Source organism: Jaculus jaculus, chromosome 2 (genome assembly GCF_020740685.1).
Source record: "Jaculus jaculus isolate mJacJac1 chromosome 2, mJacJac1.mat.Y.cur, whole genome shotgun sequence".
NCBI classification, from domain to species: Eukaryota; Metazoa; Chordata; class Mammalia; order Rodentia; family Dipodidae; genus Jaculus; species Jaculus jaculus.
In genome coordinates, this window is record NC_059103.1 from 115299845 (window position 1) to 115323274 (window position 23430).

A 23430-nucleotide genomic window follows, 5' to 3' on the forward strand; every position below is an offset into this window, starting at 1 on the left:
CTCCCAGGTGTTAGGATTAAAGATGTGCGCCACCATACCCAGCCTTCCAAGCAGGGACTCAAATATAAGGATCCTCCCTTCTATACTAATATCCCTAGAACCATCCTGTCTGTAAGAACACAATCTTGACCCAAAGTAGTCCAGCACAAGCATCCCTTCCTAAATCGTTCAATTTCCAGTATTCGTGTCTGTATATGAGCTGTAACTGACAACCACAAAGCACCTCCTTTATTCAAAATAGTACAATGTAATGAGAATTAACACGTTAATCTGTCCTGAAACAGTGAGTGTGTGGTGAGTAAACTTCCTTTTTCATTTGTTGAAATACTTTTCTACCCAAATGTTTGAGTCAGTGCTAACATACAGCTACTTGCAGGTTTATTAGCAATAACCTAACATTTATTCTCGGTATCTGATGTTACAAACTTTAGGGTCTTTGAGGTACGCAGGATCCTTGTATGTGACAGGCATGAACCCTGTAGAGAGAAAGAAAGTTCTTTACAAAGACAATAAGCACAGTTTAAACTCATTCAATTCAGCTATTAGGCACACTCACTCACTATTTGAGCTCTCTTAACTGTTAGGCACACTTACCCATTATTTGGGCTCTCTTAATGGCTTTTGTTATTTCCTTTTGTTTCTTCCCACAAAGACCTATTAAAAAAATAGAAATGCTTTTTTATCAGAAATATGCCAATATTCAAGACTGACAACAATTTTCTAAGTCAAAGATAGGTACGTTTTAATTTTTTTCTGTAAAAGGCCACACTAGCCAGGCATGCATGGTGGCACATCCCTTTAATCCCAGTAGGAGGATCACTACCTCGGAAAAACCAAAAAACAAACAAAACAAGAACAACAAAAATCAGTCAGGTGTGGTGGCGCACGCCTTTAATCCCAGCACTCGGGAGGCAGAGGTAGAAGGATTGCCATGAGTTCAAGGCCACTCTGAGACTACAGAGTTAATTCCAGGTCAGCCTGGACCAGAGTGAGACCCTACTTCGAAAACCAAAAAAACCAAAACAACAACAACAACAAAAATCACATGGGGCTGGTAAAATGGCCCAGCAGTTAAAAGGCACTTGCTTGCAAAGTCTGTCAGCCTGGGTTCAATTCCCCAGTACAGTACCCGTGTAAAGCTAGATGCACATAGGTGGCACATGCAGGTGGCCCTGGTGTGCCCATACTCACTCTCTCTCAAATAAATTACCAAAAATATTTTTAAAACCCCAACCACGAAGCTGGGCATGGCGGTGCACACCTTTAATCCCAGCACTTGGAGGCAGAGGTAGGAGATTGCTGAGAGTTTGAAGCCATCCTGAGACTCCATAGTGAATTTCAGGTCAGCCTACAGTCAGCTAGAGTAAGATCCTACCTCCAAAAAAACAAAACCAAAAAACCACCAAAGCCTGCAAAGTCTAAGGACCTGATTTCTATTCCCCAGGATCCACATAAAGCCAGATGCACAAGGTGGCACATATGTCTGGAGTTCATATGCAGTGACTGGAGGCCCTGATGTGCCCATTCTCCACCCCCCCCAAATAAAATTAAAAAAAAAAAACCCTACCACGTAGCACTATTTAAAACAGAGCTACACAAATGAGACACCTTGGATCTAGCCAAAATTCAAGCATCAATTGCTGATACCCAAGTTACAGTGTAGAAATGATTGCAGTATATGACACAACATCAAGGACACAGTGTTATTTAAACACAAAGTCTTTATGTTGTCAGCCTGTAGTAAAGTCTGAGTAATAGCACAATAACCTTATTTGTTTCTTTTCTTTTAGGTAGGGTCTGGCTCAAGCCCAGGCTGTCCTGGAATTCTCTCTGTAATCTCAGGCTGGCCTCAAATTCACAGAGATCCTACTACCTCTGCCTCCCAAGTGCTGGGATTAAAGGCATGTGTTACCATACCTGGCCAGAATGATCTTTTGGGCCAAAGAAAAGTCTGTCTAAGCACCTAAATCCAGTCCCTGCAGCATCTGTTTTTACTTTTTTGTTCAAGGCAATTTTTTTTAAATATTTTATTTGAGAGAGGGAAAGAGGCAGAGTGAGGGGGAAAGAGAGAATGGGCACGCCAGACTTCCAGTCACTGCAAATGAACTCCAGACACATGTGCTACCTTGTGCATCTGGCTTACATAGGTTTTTGGGGAACCGAACCTGAAATGAAAGACAAAGATTGATGCAACTCTTATCTATATTTAAATTTCTATGATTGAAGAATACCTGTTATATGCCTTCCATAAATGCATCCAGTAAATGGAGAAATAAACTGGGACAAAAGCTGTTTTTGAATTGCATTTGGAGGGAAAAAATATTATGTTAGTATACTTATTATTCAACCCTAATTATATAATTTTTTTAAAAAAAACAACCTTATATCTCATTCTGTTAAAAAGCCAGCTTTTAAACTAAGTAGCAACAAAAGTTATCATCTATCTAGTATCAAAAAAGTAAGCCATTGAGCCCTAGGGGTGTAATGTCTGCTGCTGTCTGGCTAAATGTATATACTAGGCTCATCAAACTGCCCAGTAAGCACTTCTATTAATGTTCATACCCTTGTATTAGTGCTACTCTCACTTTTGATAGAGAACCTTCTCTTTTCAGATGGCAGTGACCTTGGGACGACTCAGAAGGTATCATGGTGCTGGAAAGAAGTGACTGGAGTGCTCAGTACTGCAGTATCTCTATCACACCTTCCAAGGCCCAGGGTCTAATACGGAAGAGGTGGCAGAAAGAATGTAAGGGCAAAAGGAAGGGTAGGACTCCTTATAACATACTCCCTCCATACACAAAATGGCCTGGATATCCATGACCTCACAGTGCCCGACACTACCTACACAAGACCATCATAATAGGAGGAAAAGATCATGACATCAAAATAAAAGGGAGACTGATTGAGATGGGGAGGAGATATGATGGAGAATGGAGTTTCAAAGGGGAAAGTGGGGGGGGGTATTTCCATGGGATATTTTTTATAATCATGGAAATTATTAATAAAAATTTGAAGAAAAAAAAAAAGTAAAGCCAGGTTTGGTGGTGCACATCTTTAACCTCAGCACTCCAGAGGCTGAAGTAGGAAGCTCACCATGAGTTCAAGGCCACCCTGAGACTACATAGTGAATTCCAGGTCAGTCTGGGCTAGAGTAAGACCCTACCTTGAAAAAAAAAAGTTGACTTTTTCATAGGTATTTGAAGTAGTGCTGCTTTTAACAAATTAGAGCTATCACATAGCCACAATAATACATGATCAGACTTTACACCAGTATCAGTTACTCCCCAAGTTTGCCACATCAAATTTTCTGAAAGCTTAACGAGAGATAGTATTGTAAGCAATGATGGATGGTGAGCTACAAAGATCACTCCATCAGAGGAGCATTCCCCAAAGTATTCATGTATAGCAGCTGAGAAACACTGCCATGTTGAGTTACTGTTTACTTTTGAAATAGCAAAAGGAAAAGGACTGAACTAAAATAATAGTAAGTACAAGTAAGTCAAGGGGCTCTTAAATAACTTAATATAAAACTATGACCAGATTTTAAATTATTAAGTTAAACCAGTTGCTTCTACTTAAAAGCAAAATCCTTAAATCAAGTACCAAACAAATAAAACCAGTCCTCACCTGTACATTCTTATAGTCTACACGTTTCTTACACAAGATACATCTCTTCAGAGGCTCCTTATAAGGATTTTCCATTGGTATAGGCTAGGGTAAAAGAACAGAGTCATGATACAAATATTATTTTTCAGGTTTGTTTGTCCCCTGTACCCCCCCCCCCCCCCCCGCCACCCACAGTAATCTTCCCACCTCAGCCTCCCAAATGCTGGGATTAAAGGCATGGGCCACCACACCCAGCTCTTAATATTCAGTTTTAAAACATTACAGTGTAAGGTTATATTCACATCCATGTAAAGTGCATAATACCTATTTTTTTTACTGTGTACATACATATTTTGTACAAGAGCTTTTGTGTCTATTTGGCTAACAAGGAATTAACTCATGGAGGATTCTGGAAAACAGTATAATCTCTGCAGAAAAGGACTCATGAGAAACAGTTCAAGAGTGATAAACTGATTCTTTGCACAGATTAGATGACTAAACCATCTTAATTTATTTAAAATTCGATTTAGTTTTCTTCTTGTTTTTTGAGGTAGTGTCTCACTCTAGCCCAGGCTGACCTGGAATTCACTATGGAGTCTCAGGATGGCCTCAAACTAAGTGATCCTCCTACCTCGGCCTCCCAAGTGCTGGGATTAAAGGCATGCACCACCACACTCAGCATTTTTTTGAGACAGGATCTCACTCTAGCCCAGGCTGACCTGAAATTCACTATGTAGTCTCAGGCTGCCCTCAAACTCAAGGCGATCCTCCTACCTCGGCCTCCCAAGTGCTGGATTAAAGGCATGAGTTTTAAGAAAAATTTATAGTGCAATAGTTAGTTTAACTGTTAAATAGTTTATCCATCCCCATATTTCTCTACCAGATATTTTAATCACCAAATTTCAAACTTCACTATGTAAGTCTGTATGGGCCCTTTTGGTTCTTCTGTCTCTGATGTTTGATACACTGCCTGTCTCCTACTGCAACACTGGTTGTCTCCAGTACAGAGGGTTGTTTTAAAATGTTTACTAATTTTTTTGTTAGCATACAAGAATGTTTTCTTGTGATATATTATATAGTTTATATTCCATTATGCTCCTGATGTCCCACTTCCTTTAGATCTCTTCCTTCTCAGAACTCTTTCTATTTTCATGCTCTGTGCATGTATTTTTAAATTTTTACTTTATTATTTGAAGAGAAAGAGGTGGGGGGGGCGTGAGAGATTGAGAGTGCCAGGGCTTCCAGCCCCTGCAGACAAAAACTCCAGACACATGTGCCACCTTGTGAATCTAGCTTATGTAGGTACGAGGGAATTGAACCCCAGTCTTTTGGATTTGCAGACAAGTGCCTTAACTACTAAGCCATCTCTCCAGCCATGGTTTTTTTTGTTGTTTGGTTGGTTAGTTTTGGTTTTTTGAGATAAGAGTCTCACTCTAGCCAAGGGTGACCTGCAGTTCACTCTGTAGTCTCCAGGTGGCCTCAAACTCATCCTCCTACCTCTGCCTCCTGAGTACTGGGATTAAAGGCGTGCACCACGACACCCAGCTGTCCCCCCCGCTTTTTAAAATTTTTTATTTATTTATTTGAGAGCGACAGACACAGAGAGAAAGACAGATAGAGGAAGAGAGAGAATGGGCGCGCCAGGGCTTCCAGCCTCTGCAAACTAACTCAAGACGCGTGCGCCCCCTTGTGCATCTGGCTAACATGGGACCTGGGGAACCGAGTCTCGAACCGGAGTCCTTAGGCTTCACAGGCAAGCGCTTAACTGCTAAGCCATCTCTCCAGCCCTGTTTTTGTTTCTGAAACAGGATTTTGCTATGTGGTCCTAGCTTGTCTGGAACTGAGCATGAAGTGCAAGCTGGTCTCATCCTCCTGCCTCTGCCTCCAGAGTGCTGAAATTAAAGGTGTGCAACATCACATTTGGCTACAGCTTCTGAATTTAGAATTAGTTTGCAGGGCTAGAGGGAGGGCTCAGTTCATAAATGCTTGCATGAGAGCCCAAGTTTAGTTCCCCAGAACCTATGCATTTGGCTTTGCAGGCAAGTGCCTTAACTGCTAAACCATCTCTCTAGCACCCCTCCCCCTTTTTGAGGCAGGGTCTCACTCTAGCCCAGGCTGTCCTGCAATTCACTAGGTAGTCTCATGCTGGCCTCAAACTCAGTGATCCTCCTACCTCTGCCTCCTGAGTGCTGGGATTAAGGGCACGGTGGCACACTAAGCTTTCTTCTTTTAAGGAAACATTTTACTTGCAAGCAGAGAGAGAAGAAACATGCAAACAGAATGGGTGCACCAAAGCCTCTAGCCACTGCAAATGAACTCTAGACACATGCACCCCTTTGTGCATCTGGCTTTACATGGGTACTGGGGAATCAAATCTGGCTATTAGGCTTTGCAGGCAAGTGCCTTAACTGCTGAGCCATCTTTCCGGCCCTCCTTAACTTTTATATTGCGTTAACCTATATGACTATGACAAATAATGACAACACAAGGGTAGGTGCTTCGTATGGTGTGATTAGGTGTCAAATATCTGCTTATAGTATCTGTTCTCCAAGAGTATGTTCATACTTTAAACTTATAAAAGTCCAACTACAGAAGCCGGGCGTGGTGGCGCACGCCTTTAATCCCAGCACTCGGGAGGCAGACGTAGGAGGATCGCCATGAGTTCAAGGCCACCCTGAGACTACAGAGTTAATTCCAGGTCAGCCTGGACCAGAGTGAGACCCTACCTCGGAAAACCAAAAAAAAAAAAAGTACAACTACAGTTTAGAAGCTGATTAAATGTCCTGCTAAAAACTTTAATTTGAATCTTTTATTTCTCAAAAGTGATGACCAAAACTGATCAATGAGACAGATAGGTCAGTCCCTAAGTTCCATTAGCTATAATTTTTCTATCAGGCCACCTTTTGTAATTCTTAAATTCAGTGTCCTAATATTTCATATCTAGGATGAAAATATGGTACTAACAGAAGCTATGTTTCTTGCCAGGAGTCTAGGAATTCTTTTCAAAATTCCCTTAGTAATGACAGTAAGTTGTAATTCCAAACTTAAAGTTAACCATTATTTTGCACTATAGTTGAACTCTAACTAGAATATAAGAATTTGGTTATATTTTGAAGTGCTTTACTGAAAAATAAAATCTTGGGCTGGAGAGATGGCTTAGCGGTTAAGCGCTTGCCTGTGAAGCCTAAGGACCCTGGTTCGAGGCTCGTTTCCCCAGGTCCCACGTTAGCCAGATGCACAAGGGGGCGCACGCGTCTGGAGTTCGTTTGCAGAGGCTGGAAGCACTGGCGCGCCCATTCTCTCTCTCTCCCTCTATCTGTCTTTCTCTCTGTGTCTGTCACTCTCAAATAAATAAATAAATAAATAAAAATTTTAAAATAAAAATAAAATCTTACCATATCCTCATTGCTGGTTACAGGTTTATATTGTGAACAACCTCTTCTCAACAGTACTGTAATTAAACAGAAACAGCAATAAACCAATGCTTTTCATTAGCTGAATACCGAATGATAACAAATACATGTATGACAGAAATAAAGGTTTATATTTATACTCAATGACTGGCAACATCTTTTTTAGATTTAGGACTCAATAAAACTTAAAATGAATGACTTCCAAAGTTTGGGGGAAAGAGCTTTTATTTCCATGAAGCCCCTCATTTGTGCTCTTCCCCTAGCAAGTAAATGTTGCTTTCCTTGGTTATCATGTCACTTCTTTATTATTTATTGTTACATTTTATTTGTGTGCTCATGTGTATAGGCTCATCAGAGCTTCCTGACACTGCAAATGAACTTCAGGAACATAGACCACTTTGTGCATCTAGCTTTATGTGTATACTGGGACTCAAACCTAGCACAGGATTTGCAAGCAAGCGCCTTTAACCATTGAGCCATTTCCCCAGCCCTATTTATTTTTTTAAAAATATTTAGATGGCGGGCATGGTGGCGAATGCCTTTAATCCTAGCACTCGGGAGGCAGAGGTATGAGGATCGCTGTAAGTTCGGGGCAACCCTGAGAATACAGAGTGAATTACAGGTCAGCCTGGACTAGTGAAACCCTACTTCAAAAAAAACAAAAGTGGGGGGCTGAAGAGATCCACTGTCCCCATTTTTATTTAATATAGTTTTGGAAGTCTTAGCCATAGCAATAAGGCAAGAGACACAAATAAAAGGGATACAAATTGGAAAGGAAGAGATCAAGTTATCATTATTTGCAGATGACATGATTCTATACATAAAGGACCCTAAAGACTACTAGCAAACTGTCAGAGCTGATCAAAACCTACAGCCAGGTAGCAGGATGCAAAATACACAAAATCAGTAGACTTCATATATGCTAACAACAAACACAGAGGATGAAATCAGAGAATCACTCCCATTCACAACTGCATACAAAAAAAATAAAGTACCTTGTAATAAACCTAATCAAGGAAGTAAAGAATCTATACAATGAGAACTTTAAAACACTCAAGCAAGAAATTGCAGAAGACACTAGAAAGTGAAGAAACATCCCTTGTTCCTGGATTGGAAGAATCCATATTGTGAAAATGGCAATCTTACCTAAAGCAATCTACACATTTAATGCAATCCCTATCAAAATTCCAAAGGCCTTCTTCATGGAAATAGAAAAAACAATCCAAAAATTCATTTGGAATCACAAAAAACTTCGAATATCTAAAATAATAGTGAACAACAAAAAAGAGGCTGGTGGAATCACCATACCTGATTTTAACCTATACTACAGAGCCATAGTAACAAAAACAGCATGGTACTGGCACAAAAACAGACATGTAGATCAGTGGAACAGAACAGAGGTCCCAGATGTAAGTTCAGGTAGCTATAGCCACCTGATATTCGATAAAAATGCCAAAAATACTCATTGGAGAAAAGACAGCCTCTTCAGCAAATGGTGTTGGGAAAACGATATATATCTGCAGACGGATGAAAATAGATTCTTCTCTCTCTCCATGCACAAGAATTAAGTCCAAATGGATTAAAGACCTTAATGTCAGACCTGAAACTCTGAAACTGCTAGAGGAAAAAGTAGGGGAAACCCTTCAACATATTGGTCTTGGCAAAGACTTTCTGAATATCACCCCAATTGCTCAGGCAATAAAACCACAGATTAATCACTGGGACCTCATGAAATTACAAAGATTTTGCACTGCAAAGGACACAGTGAAAAAAGCAAAGAGGCAACCCACAGAATGGGAAAAAATCTTCACCAGCTATCTATCTGATAGAGGATTAATATCTAGGATATACAAAGAACTCAAAAAGTTAAATAATAAGGAATCAAACAAGCCAATGAGAAAATGGTCTATGGAGCTAAATAGAGCATTCTCAAAGGAAGAAATACGAATGGCATATAAGCATCTAAAAAAATGTTCTACGTCACTAGCCATCAGGGAAATGCAGATTAAAACTACATTGAGATTCCATCTCACACCTGTCAGATTGGCTACCATCATGAAAACAAATGATCATAAATGTTGGCAGGGATGTGGAAAAAGAGGAACCCTTCTACACTGCTGGTGGGAATGCAATCTGGTCCAGCCATTGTGGAAATCAGTGTGGAGGTTCCTAAAACAGCTAAAGGTTGATCTACCATATGACCCAGCTATAGCACTCCTAGGCATATATCCAAAGGACTCATCTCATTTCCTTAGGTGCTCAACCATGTTTATTGCTGCTCAATTTATAATAGCTGGGAAATGGAACCAACCTAGATGTCCCTCAATTGATGAGTGGATAATGAAGATGTGGCACATTTATACAATGGAGTTCTACTCAGCGGCAAAGAAAAATGAGGTTATGAAATTTGCAGAAAAATGGATGGACCTGGAAAGGATTATACTAAGTGAGGTAACCCAGGCCTAGAAAGCCAAGCACCACATGTTCTCTCTCATATGTGGATCCTAGCTACAGATAATTGGGCTTCTGTGTGAGAAGGAAAATACTTAGTAGCAGAGGCCAGTAAGTTAAAAAGGAGACATAAAGGGAAGAGAAAGGAAGGGAGGAGGACACTTAATAGGTTGATATTGTACATATGTAAGTACAATGATTGATATGGGGAGGTAATATGATGGTGAATGGAATTTCAAAGGGGAAAGTGTGGGGGGGGGGAGGGAGGATACCATGGGATATTTTTTATGATCATGGAAAATGTTAATAAAAATTGTGAAAAGAAAAAAAATATATTTGGAAGGTGGTGGCGCATGCCTTTAATCCCAGCACTCAGGAGGCAGAGATAGGAGGATCGCTGTGAGTTTGGGGCCACCCTGAGAATACAGAGTGAATTACAGGTCAGCCTGGACTAGAGTGTAACCCTACCTCAAAATACAAAACAAAAATGGGGGGGGGGATCTGAAGAGATCGCTCAGCAGTTAAGGTGCTTGCTTGCAAAGCTGTCACGACCTAGGTTCAATTCTCCAGTACCCACATAAAACCAGATGCACAAAGTGGCACATGCATCTGGAGTTTGCAGTGGCTGGAGGTCCTGGCGCTCCCATTCTCTCTTTCTCTCTGCTTGAAAAGAAATAAAAACATGATTCTTTTAAAAATAGTTATTTAAGAGAATATGGGTGCATCTTGGCCTTTTACCTGCAAGGAACTCCAAATGCATGTGCCACTTTGTAAATCTGACCTGGACTAGCAGGCTTTGTAAGCAAGTGCCTTTAACCACTGAGCCATCTCCCTAGCCCTTTCTTTCTTTTTATATGTGTACTGGGTTTTGCACTTAGGTCATCATGCTTGAAGGCCAACACTTCACCAGATGAGCTCTCTCTTCAGCCCCGTTACCATATTTTAATGCACATAACAGGAGAAGTAACAGAAAAGCAGTGCCAGACCAAAGGGAAGCAAGTGACAGACCAGCTGCTGATAGAAAAGCAGAGAAGTAAAACTTCACACTGAACAGAACTGACGGGAGCTCAAGTCCTCTTCCGCTCTAGAACTAGTCATGGGGATTACAGATTTCTACTCATCTTAATCGTCTAGAAATCTCCGTTTTGCTCACAGGGACTTAGAATGAAGGCAGGGTCTGCTATGCTATCATGAAAGCTTTACCCGCGTGATCTCTGTCCTGCGTGCGGAAGGCAGCAACCGTGACCCAAGCGGTCAACTTCTTCCTTCCCGGACCACCGCAAGCAGCAGCCAGTGCTGCCATGGTTCGTCGCGATTAGCCTTCCGTTCCTTTTTCGTAAGCGCCCTAACAGGTCCCTTCCGGTACGCTTCCCCTGCGGGCCCGGGCCTTCCATTCAAAGGTTCCGGAGCTGAAAAAGTAAGCGGACTATAGTCATGCGCCTGCGCAGCACTAAGGGCTCTGTCCTCGCCGGGCCGGAAGCCACGTGACCCGCATTCGAACTTGGCGCGGCAGAGGACCTACGCTTGTGCATCAGCTTCCGGTTCGGGATCGCAGTCTAAGAACTTGGTTCTGTCCACGGGGAGGACTTAGAGGCCAGCGCTTTTTCTCCACGCCGCTTCTCCTTGAGCTTGCCGGCCGGGTCATGGCATGACGCCGGAGCCTAGCCATGGATGAGGGTGGTTCCTGCATCCGCCGGCGGGTGTCGGTCCGCAAAAGGACCCGGCCTAGCCTAGAGAGCCTTTTTGCCTCTCCCGCCTCGGCCGAGCCCCAGCTGGACGAGGACGAGGTGGACGCGGTGGCCGAGGGCCGGCGGCGGAAACTGACAGCGCGCGGCCCGTCGAGGTACTGCCCTGCCCGGGCCACGTCTCGGGGAGCCGCGCCCGCCCAGGGCCCTACCGAAGGAGGCGGGGCACAGCTCAGGACCGCTCCAAGCAAACGGATGATAGCCTCCGTTTGCTTCCTAACCTCGTTGCCGCTTTGAATCTGCTGCGCTTAGGAGGTCTTGGCATGTTATCCCCACTTGTAGTTGACGTAAACTGCAGACCCCAGGCAGAAACATTGTACATACAGCCCGAGATTAATGCTGCTTCTACCTTAATGTTTATCAAAGACTCGTTACGTGCTGATTACTTTGTTACAGTAGCTGTACGATCTAAATTTTTAGCAGTGATCAGGTCCCCGGAAGTTGAGAAATGAAGTTGTCACCCCAAGTAGCTTCATTATATTGTCACCTCCAGTTTACATGGCATTACTCACATTCTGTCTGAATTTCAAATGCAGGACAGAATCTCTTTGCAGTGGGGTCGTGGTTCAGCTATGATTTTTTATGGGTCATGTTAGAGCTTGGGAGGGGCTGATGGCAGTTGCCAGAAGCCTCTAGTGTTCTTACATTGCTGTAGAGGTCCACCATTCTTGCTATTTAAGAATCAGAATCCCAGCCAGGGGTGGTGGCGCGCGCCTGTAATCCCAGCATTCGGGAGGCACAGGTAGATCACTGTAAGTGCAACGCCACCCTGAGACCATATAGAGAATTCCGGGTCAGCCTATGCTAGAAAGCGATACCCTACCTCGAAAAACCAAAAAAAAGAAAAGAAAAGAAAGAAAGAAAAATCCCAGATGCTGGTGTTTAAACTTAATGTTAGAGCCTGCAGCTGGACTCACCAAAAAATAAGAATCCCATTATTATTATCAACATAATTCCCCAGGAACAGGTTAGGCCTCTCTGGGCTTTTATTTCATTAACCTGATCATAATATTGTGTTAGTTTCAGTATATATCCCCCATTGACTCAGATATTAAAATTAAACTTGTAACTTGGATCTCCAGTCGCCCAGCTGGAGGAGGTGTCACTGGTGGGGGGATCCTGTAGTCCAGGCCTAAGGTGTCACTGGGGGTGGATCTGAATTCCAGACCAAAGGTGTGAGAGAGAAAGTCTGTGCTCTGGCTGCTTTGTGTGTGTGCTGGTGTTGGGTTTGTTTGTTTGTTTTGTTTTTTGTTGTTGGTTTGTTTTGCTTTTTGGTTTTGCAAGGTAAGGTTTCACCCTAGGCTGACCTGGAATTCACTATATAGTCTCAGGGTGGCCTTGAACTCATGGTGATCCTCCTGCCTCTGCTGGGATTAAAGGCGTGCAGTGCTGGGTTTTTGTTTGCTGCAATTTTTCTGTTTGGATCTGTGTAAGTTAGCAGCTTCTTCCACCATTGATGGAACTCCCTCTTGGATCTGTAAGGTGAAATAATTCCCTTCCTCCCCTAAACTGCCTCGTTTGGATGTTCATCCCAGCAACAGGAAACTGTCTACTACAAATATCTAGTCATAGAATATCTTGCATATAATAAATAGTTGGTACTGCTCTTGTTTGAAGCTTTTATCCTTTTTGTTTGTTTGTTTTGTTTTTCGAGGTAGGCCCTTGCTCTAGCTCAGGCTGGCCTGGAATTCACTGTGTAGTCTCAGGGTGGCCTTGAACCCACAGTGATCTTCCTACCTCTGCCTCCAAGTGCTGGGATTGATAGTGTGTGCCATCATGCCTGGCTTCTTTATAAGATTTTTTATTTGTGTGTATCTTTTAATTTTATTAATAGTCATTATGCGTGTACACAAAGTACCCCAATCATAATCCATCCCACCACTCTCATTTGTTTATCCTCCCCTCTACCTCCACTATTTCCTTCCAACTAGTCTCTCTTCTATTTTGATGTTGTCATTATTATTATTTGCCCTCGTATTATGCAGTCTTGTGTAGGTAGAGCCAGCCACTCTGAGGTCATGAATGCAACAGCCATTTTGTGTCTGGAAGACCATATTGCAAAGCACTCCTCCTCTTCTTTTGGCTCTTCCATTCTTTCTGCTACCTCTTCTGCTGTGGTCCCTGAGCCTGGGAGGGTGTGGTAGAAATGTTTTATTTAGCACCGAACATGATCACTTCCTCTCTGCACTTTGATGAGTTTTTTTTTTTTTGTTTTGTTTTGTTTTTTTGCACTTTGATGAGTTTTGAGTCTTCCCAGTGGTCATCATCTGAAAAGAGAAGCTTCTCTAACCAAAAGTGAGAGTAACATAAATATTCAGAAGTCAGTTTGGTGGGCATAATATATTCATTTAACCAAACAACAGTAGTAGTGGAGCTTTTATTCTTAATGAAGATGGAATTTCCCATAAGTAATTTTATCTCCTTTCCAGCAGAATGACAGTGAAGAGGATATGTTTGGTGACTATGACAGCTTTACAGAGAACTCTCTCTTAGCTCAAGTTGATGATCTGGAACAGAAGTACATGCAACTTCCAGAACAGAGGAAATGTACTGCAGACCCTGCCAGCAAAGATCTTTGTTCAGGACACGCCGCAGACAAACTCAGTGTCTCTACCGCCTGCAGCCTTGCTGAGCATAAAGCTAGTGAGCACACAGCGGCCCTGAGCGGTGATGCAGATGGCTCTGCTGGATGTGGAGACGATCTTCTGTATGATGTGCCCTCCTCCCAAGTGTTATACTTTGAAAAGCTGCAGAACTCTTCAAATGATTTGGGTAATCAGACTGCAGATGAAAGTGAGGGATATTCACACAAGGCAGTGGCTGGAGAATTGTCCCATAGTCACATAGAGCAATGCCAGCAAAGTGATGACTTGTCTCTTCAGGTTGGAACTGGGTCAGATGGAAGGAGGAGGAAAAGTGTTAAAGACCATCTAAAGAGCGCTATGACTGGAAATGCCAAGGCCCACACACCAGTGCTGTCTAGGAGTAAACAACTCAAAGAGACTCTCCTATCTGAAGAAATGAATGTTGCTAAGGAAGCAATTGAGTCACCTTCAGATGATCTTGGTCCTTTTTATTCACTGCCCAGCAAAGTGCGAGATCTTTTTGTTCAGTTAAAAGGAATTGAAAAATTATATGGTAATGCTTTTTTGCTAAAATGACATTTGCCATTGTTACCATAATATTAATTCAAATCAGTAGAAGCAGATGCTTTTGTGGTCATAGTTCTCATCTTGAATAATTAGAATATCAGTTGTCTTCACCTATCTCCATCCTGCCACTAGTGGACTCTTTTCTTCCCTAACAGACATACTTCTCAAGCCAGTTGGCCTTATTGTCTCTCTTCCTAAAGTAATTCAGTATACTCAGATTCTGGATTCTGTGTTGTCACCTAAGTTGTAATGATTAGGGTGTCTTAAACCCAGTGCTTTACCAGACTTGACCCCAGTAGATTATACTTTCTGTTACTGACCACACCAGTTACTGGAACTTTTGTCCCTTAACACAGTGCTTGGTTGTTTCTTCTGTAAGTTTTTTTTTTTTTTTCTCTTATTGTCTGTTTCACAGTTTTCTTAGCTGTTGTTGGCTGGCTTTGGCTTTATTAAACCTTCGTGTTGAAATTCCTTTGAATGCTTAGGTTCTTAAGGAAATCAGTAATGCCATTGATTAAAAACTAAGTAAAGATATCTGCAGTTACAATTTAAGTGCAAAAACAGACCACTAGTAATATAACTAGGTCCTTGCATCTATTGGAAATGAGTCATTTTAGACAGCCTATACTATCACTCCCTCGGTATATCTGGAAGTCCTTTAGATCTTATGAACTATTTGAAAACATAAGTTTGCAACTCAGAGAAGTAGAACTAGAGGAAAAATACAGTCTAATCAGACTATAAGAGTCTAATAAGTTCTAAACTGTGAGGTCATGATTTAATAGTTAACAATATAACACTAGATATGGTAGTACACTCTTGTAATCTCAGCACGTGGGAGATGGAAGCAAGTGGATCAGGTGTTCAAGCTCATTCTTGGCTAACGTGCAAGTTCAAGTCCAGCCTGGGCTACATGACACCCTGCCTCAAACAAAAACAAACAACTTAAGTCTTTCCCTTGAAGTTAATGCTAACTTTCTTCTCTCTCCCTTTCTTCTGGTCATCAGGTTCTCTGTTTACCCTTCATCTCCTGCCAAAGTAAAGTTGCTGAGGGCAGTTAGCTGAGGACTTTGTTTCCCTCCTCCCCCTGCCCCAGGAAGGGTCTCACTCTAACCCAGGCTGGCCTTGAACTCAAGTGATCCTTCTACCTCTGCTTCCTAAACTCTGGGATTAAAGGCATGTACCACCATGTCCAGCTAGGACTTTGTTTTGTGGTGTACTTTTTTTTTTTTTTTTTCTTGTGTGCTGCTAGGGATTGAACCCAGGACATTGTACATGCTAGGCATGTGCCCCCTCAGTGAGCCTTGGTATTTTGAGTCAGGGTCTCTGTGAGTGCAAGCCAGTTTCAAATTTGTGATCCTCCTGCCTCTGCCTTTCAAATTACAGGCATATGCCACCATCCTCAGCCATGACATGACTGGCAGACTCACCTCGTTCTTATGTAACTAGCACTACATTTACTACATTGTGCTTAATAGTAAATCTCAACTGCTAAAAGTTATCAGCCTCATGAATTGTGGCCTTCTAATTAAGCAGTCCTCATCTATAAAACAAGAGAAAGGCACAATTGTTTTGCAATTTAGATTTTTTTGTCAAGAACATGCCAGATTAGATACTAATGACTCATGCTGGTAACATCTAAATAAGAACTTTACTAAGGCACTTACATTTTTTTAACTTATTTGCATGTGTGTGGGGGGAGGGCACACCAGGGCCCCTTGCTGCTGCAAATGAAAACTAGAGTTTGAGTCACTTTTTGGCACCTGGTTTAGATAGGTGTCTTGGTAATTGAACCTGGCCTGACAGGCTTTGCAAGCAGGTGCTCTTAACAACTAAGCCAACTTCCCAGCCCCCTAAATAATTTTTCTTTTGTGTGGCCTCTTTGCATGTTCATATGCATTTGGGCACATGTGTGTGCTAGTGCACATGTGTATATGTGGAACCCAGAGCTTTCTTCCTTAGTCACTCTCCACTTTATTTACTTAAGGCTCCAGGTCAGCCTGGGCTACAGTGAGACCCTACCTTGAAAACAAACAAAGCCAGGCGTGGTAGCACAAGCTCTCTCAACTGAACCAAGAATAGCCACCTTGCCCCCCACTCCATCCCTGCCTCTACCTCCTGGGATTATAGGCAGTGGTCACACCCACCTGGTATTTATGTTTATTTCAGGATCTGAGCTGTGGTCCCTGTACTTGCTCAGCAAGACATCTTCCTAGCCAAGCTCTTCTCCTTCTCTCCGTCCCTCCCTCTCTCTCTCTCTCTCTCTCCCTCTCTCTTCTTTTTTGTTTTGTTTTGTTTTCTGAGGTAGGGTTTCACTCTAGCCCAGGCTGACCTGGAATTCACTATGTACTCTCAGGGTGGCCTCCAACTCACAGCAATCCTCCTATCTCTGCCTCCCCAGTGCTGGGATTAAAAGTGTCCGCCACCATGCCCAACCCTAGTCATTATAATATTAAAACCATATATTCATGTCAAGTTCCTTAATAATTTTTAAGTATTTGTACATCTTGCTTTCATTGGTGTGGATATAGAATCCCAGAAGAATCCACCACAGTCTGCAGCTGTTGTGAGGTGCCCTAGTTGCTACCCTGCTGATGAGGTCTGAACTAAACCCTCACTAGCTGTCCTACTGCACATTTGGGAATTTGGGGGGGTTACATTTATGGTTGATTATAATCCCCTTTGCCCTTATAAGAAGATTGCCACACCAAGGTATTTTTTTTTTTCTTCTTGGGAAACTTGAAATTATGGAAGGGGAAAATAAATCCTTCTTAAAATTTTTCTTTGAATTCCACAGAATGGCAACATACTTGCTTAACACTGGATTCTGTGCAGAAAAGGAAAAATTTAATATATTCATTGCCAACAAGTGGTGGAAAGACCCTCGTAGCTGAGATTTTAATGCTACAAGAGCTGCTGTGCCGACGGAAAGATGTCTTAATGATCCTTCCATATGTAGCAATTGTCCAAGAAAAGGTGTGTGTGTGTTTAAGATTGTGACATTAAGATCTGAAAGCTACCATATGTAATATCTATAGCTCTTTATGATATTTTAGGATGGACAAAAATGGCATAGAGTACTAACCTACAATCTCTTCAAATGCTGATTACCTATTATAATTTTGCATCTTAAAATATTTTATTTTTATTTATTTATTTGAGAGGGGAAAAGAGGCATAGTGAGAGAGAGAATGGGCGTGCCAGGGCTTCCAGCCACTGCCAACAAACTACAGATGCATGTGCCACCTTGTGCGTCTGGCTTAGGTGGGTCCTAGGGAATTGAACTGAGGTCCTTTGGCTTTGTGGGCTAGTGCCTTAGCCGCAAAGCGATGTCTCCAGCCCTCATTTTGCATCTTAAATTCTCCATTAACATTTAGGTTTTTTTTCAAGTAGAAACTAACCAACTTATCCCAATAAATGAATCATTCTGATATTTTCCCTCAAATTAGACAGATGCAGTTTATTTTCACATTTATTATGTTGTCTATTTTGCAAAGACCAAACCTTATTTTTACATTGTTTCTTAGATATATATGCCTATTCGTTGATATATATGTCTGTTCCCATTGATGGGGATGACTTTATCATTAAAAAAAAACCCAAAAACCCAGGCTGGAGAGTTGAGGGGTTAAGGCGCTTGCCTACAAAACCAAAGGACTTAGGTTTGATTGATTCCCCAGGACCCACATAAGCCAGATGCACAAGGTGGCGCAGGTGTCTGGAGTTCTTTTGCAGTGGTTGGAGGCCCTGGTGCACCAATTCTCTCTCTAGCTGTCTTCTCCCCCCCCTCAATAAATAAATAAAAATATTTTTAATCCCTCTTAGTACTAATAATTAGAGTTGGTTTTTGTTTGTTTGTTTGTTTTTGTTTTTCAAGGTAGAGTCTCATTCTAGCCCAGGCTGACCTGGAATTCACTATATAGTCTCAAGGTGACCTCAAACTCACAGTGATCCTCCTACCTCTGCCTCCTGAGTGCTGGGATTAGAGGTGTGCGCCACCACACCCAGCTAGAGTTCTTAATTGTATTTTTGTTTAATATTCTAGATTTCTGGCTTATCCAGTTTTGGTGTAGAACTTGGCTTCTTTGTTGAAGAATATGCTGCAAGTAAAGGAAGATTCCCTCCCACTAGAAGAAGAGAGAAGAAGTCACTCTATGTTGCTACTATTGAGAAAGGACATAGCCTGGTGAACTCCTTGATTGAAACGGGAAGGATCAGCAGCTTGGGTCTGGTTGTTGTCGATGAGGTTAGTTACTACTTGTGTAACTTACCAACGGTTACTGTACTGACCTACACTCTTTTTTGTGTGTTTTGTTTTTTTGAGGTAGGGTCTCACTCTAGCTCAGGCTGACCTGGAATTCACTATGTAGTGTCAGTGGCCTCAAACTCACTGCGATCCTCCTATCTCTGCCTCCCGAATGCTGGGATTAAGGGAGTGTGCTACCACACCTGGCTTTGTTTGTTTTCAAGGTAGGGTCTCACTGTAGCCCAGGTTGACCTGCAGCTCACTCTGTAGTCTTGGACTGGCCTTGAACTCACAATGATTCTCCTACCTTTGCCTCCCATATGCTGGGTTTAAAGGCATGAGCCGTCACACCCAGCCTATTGCACTCATTTGTATAATTCTGTGGGTCTGCTTAGTATCTATAAATACTAAGTAACTGCTTTTATTATAATTACATGTTTTATATATAATTATGTGTTATATAGACAATACAAAGTGACGAAATTCAATGCTTGGTAATCTTAAATTTGGTCTTATTTTTTCTTGACATGTATGTGTAGACAATTTTCTAATGATATTTATGAATAACAGATGTGGTAGGATGTTTCCTCCCTACCCCATCTCATTAACTTAAAACATAGAGGAATAATGTAAATATACGATATATAGTTGCTCAGTCCAAAATGCTAAAGAACTATAGGGCAAGAATTAAATATTCATGTCATAGGGGACAGAATATTCATGTTTTATGTGGACATCATAAGAAAATTTCCTTCTCTGCTCCTGCCCCTTGAATCTCAAAGTTGCACATGATTGGTGAAGGGAGCCGTGGTGCCATTCTGGAGATGACCCTCGCAAAGATCCTCTACGCTAGCAGTGAGTATTGATGGATTAATCGCTGTGTAAAAGACTCGATTCTGCCGCTAGATTATGGAACCTAGAAACAGGTATTTAAAGTTCCTGCCTTAGTTTTTTTTTTAACTGCTAAAGTAAGCTTTTAAGTTTTTTTTGGAAGAATGGATGGGTGAGAAGTAGGAGGATAAGTAAAGTGGTATTTGATCAAGCCTTCCGTCTTCAACTTTCACTCACTACTTACATGTGCTTAGTCCCATTACTCAAACTCTGCATTTTTGTATTTGAAAGAAATGGCTGTAATAGTGGCACTGATCTGATGAAGTCATCATGAGGATTACAAGAGTAATGTGCCTAACGTGGCATTCAGTAAGCTTGCTGCTGCCAATGCCCTCATCGTTGCCACCGTTGTCATTCTAATAAAGCGGTTGATTCTGTTTGCATGAACCATTCCCAGTGTCCTTTCTATGTTGTCCTGGTGTTGCAATGCTTAGCTTAGAATGGAGACATTGTTAACTATAAATACCATATCTTAGTTTATGTTGATACTGGGAAATTAAACATGGGTCCTTTGGCTTTGCTGGCAAGTGCCTTAATTGCTAAGCCATATCTCCAGCCCTGTATAATTTTTTTAAATTTATTTTTACTTGAGACGGAGAGAGAGAGAGACACAGAATGCGCACATCAGGTTCTCTAGCTGCTGCAAACAAACTAGACATATGTACCACCTTGTGCATCTGGCTTATGTGAGACCTGTAGAATCAAACATAGGTCCTTAGGCTTCTGTGGTAGTTTGACTCAGGTGTCCCCCATAAGCTTAGGTGTTCTGATTGCTAGGTTCCCAGATGATGGAGATTTGGGAACTAACGCCTCCTGGGGGGGAGTGTATTATTGGGGGCAGGCTTATAGGAGTTATAGCCAGTTTCCAGTTTGACACACTCTCCTGTTGCTATGGTCCACCTTATGTTGGCCAGGGGGTGATGTCCACCCTCTGCTCATGCCTTCCTTTTCCCCGCCATCATGGAGCATCCCCTCGAGCCTGTAAGATATGTAAGTTTTTCATGCAGGCTGGTAAGGATTAAACCCATATGGAAAGTGTACACATAAATACTAAGCCAAGCCACACCTGCTGCCTGCAAGACTTACTTAAAAAAAAAAAAAAAACTGTGAAAGTTATTGTAGTTAGGCAAGTTGTAGCACTTGGCACTCATTGTTTAAAGTTACTGAGTACCTATTATCATGGCAGGCATTATTTTCAGTGCTAAGGATACAGAAGTGACTAGAATAAAATCCCTGCCTCCAGCAAGCTTCTGTGTTAGTGAAAATGAAAGGACAATGAGCAGATAAGCCAGAAGACATAAGCTGTGTCACATGGCAATAAGTTCTATAGAACCTGAAGCAGGGAATGAGGGAAAGGATCACCTCCCTGTCAGATTACAATGATCCCTCGGTTCCTACAGTTCTGGCTGTTACTAGAGTTGGTAGGGTCCAGCCTGGCAGCTCTAACAAGTCAGCCTTGTCCCCATCCTAAATGGCTAAAAAAAATTTTTAAAGTAACAGTGAAAAGCAGAGAAAGGAGATTTATTCAATGAGACCAATTTGGGAAGGCAAATACATGAAGAGGTCCATTTAGTCCCACCTGCCCCAGTCCATCTCTGGGATCCAGAAATGAGGTTTAGGTTTAAATAGAGGGTGAAGGAGACACATAGCTAAGCTGCCCTGATCAAGGTGTGGGCGGCCCATCACTGGCACGTCATTGTCTTGGCACTAGTCCCATGTAAGACAGTTTGTCAGCACTTTGTGCAATTTCTTTCTGGGAAGCAAGCTCCCCTCGGACTCTCCTATGGATTTTCCCATTTCTAGAATCCATTGTTTGAATAGTCTGAGAGCCAAAGGGAGGGAGGGGTTTGTACAAGTGTCTCTGTAGAATATTACTGCTAATTGTCACCTTTACTCCAGACTTCAAGCACTTCCTGTGTGCTGCTGACTCTCAGTCATATTTCCAGGTCTTAGCTCTTCCTCGTCATATCACCTGCACACTGGACAGCCATACTTGAATGTGTTGTGAGACTTATTCAGCATTTATCTCCTTTTCCTTCAAACGTACTCTCATTCCGAATACCCCGTCACCACTTATCAGCCAGACAGCCAAGCTAGAATCTTTTTAAGCCAGAATAGTTTTTTAATTTTCATTTTTCAGCAGTACGATCTTACCATATAGCCTAGGTTAGCCTAAAGGTCCTGAGTTGAAACGGTCTTCTTGCTTCAGCCTCCTATATAGCTGGGTAAGGTCTGATAATCTTCTTTTAAAAACCATCAGCAATCACATCCTATCATGAACATACTACACTGCTCTTCCTGCTTCTCTTCACTAACTTTTTTTTTTTTTAAATTTTTTGGTTTTCCAAGGTAGGGTCTCACTCTAGTTCAGGCTGACTTGGAATTCACTATGTAGTCTCAGGGTGGCCTAGAACTCATGGCAATCCTCCTACCTCTGCCTCCCGAGTGCTGGGATTAAAGGAGTGTGCCACCATGCCCAGCCTCTTCACTAACTTTAGTTCAACCCCTCATCCTTTCTTTTTAAAAAATATTCACTTATTTATTTATTTGCAGAGGGCAGATAGAGAATGGGCACACCTGGGCCTCCAACCATTGCAAATGAATTCCAGATGTATGTCCCACCATGATCATCTGCCTTATGTGGGTAGTAGGGAATCAAACCTGGGTCCTTAGACTTCATAGGCATGAGCTTTGACCACTAAGCCATCTCCCTAGCCAAGGCTTACTGGCCTTCCCTCTGCCTTTAGAAAAATATGGGTGGATCGGCTGGGCACGGTGGCACACACCTTTAATCCTAGCACTCGGGAGGAAGAGGTAGGAGGATTGCCATGAATTCAAGGCCACCCTGAGACTACAGAGTGAATTCCGGATCAGCCTGAGCTAGAGTGAGACCCTACCTCGAAAAACCAAAAAAGGAAGGAAGGAAGGAAGAGAGAGAGAGAGAGAGAGAGAGAAAGGTGGATGAATCACGGTTTTCTCCTTCACCAAATTCTTTTTTTTTTTAACTTTTTGTTTTGTTTTATTTTGTTTGTTTTTCAAGGTAGGGTGTCACTCTGGTCCAGGCTGACCTGGAATTAACTATGTAGTCTCAGGGTGGCCTCGAATTCATGGAAATCCTCCTACCTTTGCCTCCTGAGTGCTGGGATTAAAGGCATACACCACCACACCTGGCCATTGTGTAGCTTTTTATTGACAATTTTCATATATGTACATAATATATTGTGATCCTAATCTCCCATTACTTTCTGTCCCCCTTCCCCACCCCTTTCCACTGAACCGCCTCTTTCCAACTAGTCCCTCTTCTATTTTGATGTCTTTTATTTATTTATTTATTTATTTATTTATTTATTTATTTATTTATTTATTTTTGCCCTCTTCCAACATCCTTGATGGACTTGATATTGTGCAGGTGCTGTGCTGCTGCAAGGTCATGAATGTAACCACAGCTTGGTTTCTGGAAGGCAGTGTCACATAGCACTCTTCCCTAACCTTTGGCCCTTACATTGTTTCCACCACCTCTTCTGTAGTGGTCTCTAAGTATTGGAGAGTGCTTCTGGCTTGCATGGGTACTGGGGAATCGAACCTAGGCTCTTCGGCTTTGCAGACAAATGCCTTAACTGCTAAGCCATCTCTCCAGCCCCATAAAAGACTTTTGATTAACAAAAATCTGTTACTAGCCAAATGTGCTGCCTCAGTCTGTAGCCCGTATATTCAAGAGGCTGAGACAGGAGGATTGCTGGGAGTTCTAGGCCAGACAAAATATGATACTTTAAAAAAACAAAAAGGAAAACAGCCAGGCGTGGTGGCACATGCCTTTAATTCCAGCATTTGGGAGGCAGAGTTGGAAGGGTTGCCGTGAGTTCGAGGCCACCCTTAGATGACACAGTGAATTCCAGGTTAGCCTGGGCTAGAGTGAGACCCTACCT

At 42.2% G+C, this 23430-nt stretch overlaps 3 protein-coding genes across 5 annotated transcripts in view; 2 read left to right on the forward strand and 1 right to left on the reverse strand.

The window, feature by feature from the left end:
- Positions 1-2658, forward strand: part of Abraxas1 (abraxas 1, BRCA1 A complex subunit) — a 30712-nt gene extending 28054 nt beyond the window's left edge. The window contains exon 10 of the mRNA XM_045143031.1: positions 2613-2658. The gene's annotated coding sequence lies outside the window, so the exon portion shown is untranslated. The remainder of the gene's footprint in view (positions 1-2612) is intronic.
- Mrps18c (mitochondrial ribosomal protein S18C) lies at positions 207-10815 on the reverse strand. Its single transcript, XM_045143032.1, has 6 exons — positions 10674-10815; positions 7002-7057; positions 3628-3711; positions 2232-2289; positions 595-654; positions 207-476 (listed from the first exon to the last, which is right to left on the reverse strand). The coding sequence occupies exons 1-6, from the start codon at positions 10771-10773 to the stop codon at positions 400-402; spliced, it is 435 nt and encodes a 144-aa protein (XP_044998967.1). The 5' UTR covers positions 10774-10815; the 3' UTR covers positions 207-399.
- Positions 10816-11021: 206 nt separating this feature from the next.
- Helq (helicase, POLQ like) overlaps positions 11022-23430 on the forward strand; it is a 52754-nt gene continuing 40345 nt past the window's right edge. The window contains exons 1-5 of one of the 3 annotated variants that reach the window (XM_045143029.1): positions 11022-11329; positions 13645-14353; positions 17165-17343; positions 18413-18613; positions 19396-19468. In XM_045143029.1, the coding sequence (XP_044998964.1) occupies positions 11138-11329; positions 13645-14353; positions 17165-17343; positions 18413-18613; positions 19396-19468 (1354 nt within the window). In that variant the 5' untranslated portion in view covers positions 11022-11137. Of the gene's footprint in view, positions 11330-13644; positions 14354-17164; positions 17344-18412; positions 18614-19394; positions 19469-23430 lie in introns of those variants that run through there. The other 2 variants (XM_045143027.1, XM_045143028.1) reach the window with 2 other exon arrangements.

Excerpts from the sequence above, each read along its gene's own strand:
- Mrps18c (XM_045143032.1), bottom strand. The coding sequence starts at position 10,773 with ATGGCAGCACTGGCTGCTGCTTGCGGTGGTCCGGGAAGGAAGAAGTTG. Across the intron at positions 7,058-10,673 it reads GCAGGACAGAGATCACGCGG|TACTGTTGAGAAGAGGTTGT; the intron begins GTAAAGCTTTCA and ends GTTTAATTACAG. Across the intron at positions 3,712-7,001 it reads TAACCAGCAATGAGGATATG|CCTATACCAATGGAAAATCC; the intron begins GTAAGATTTTAT and ends CTTTTACCCTAG.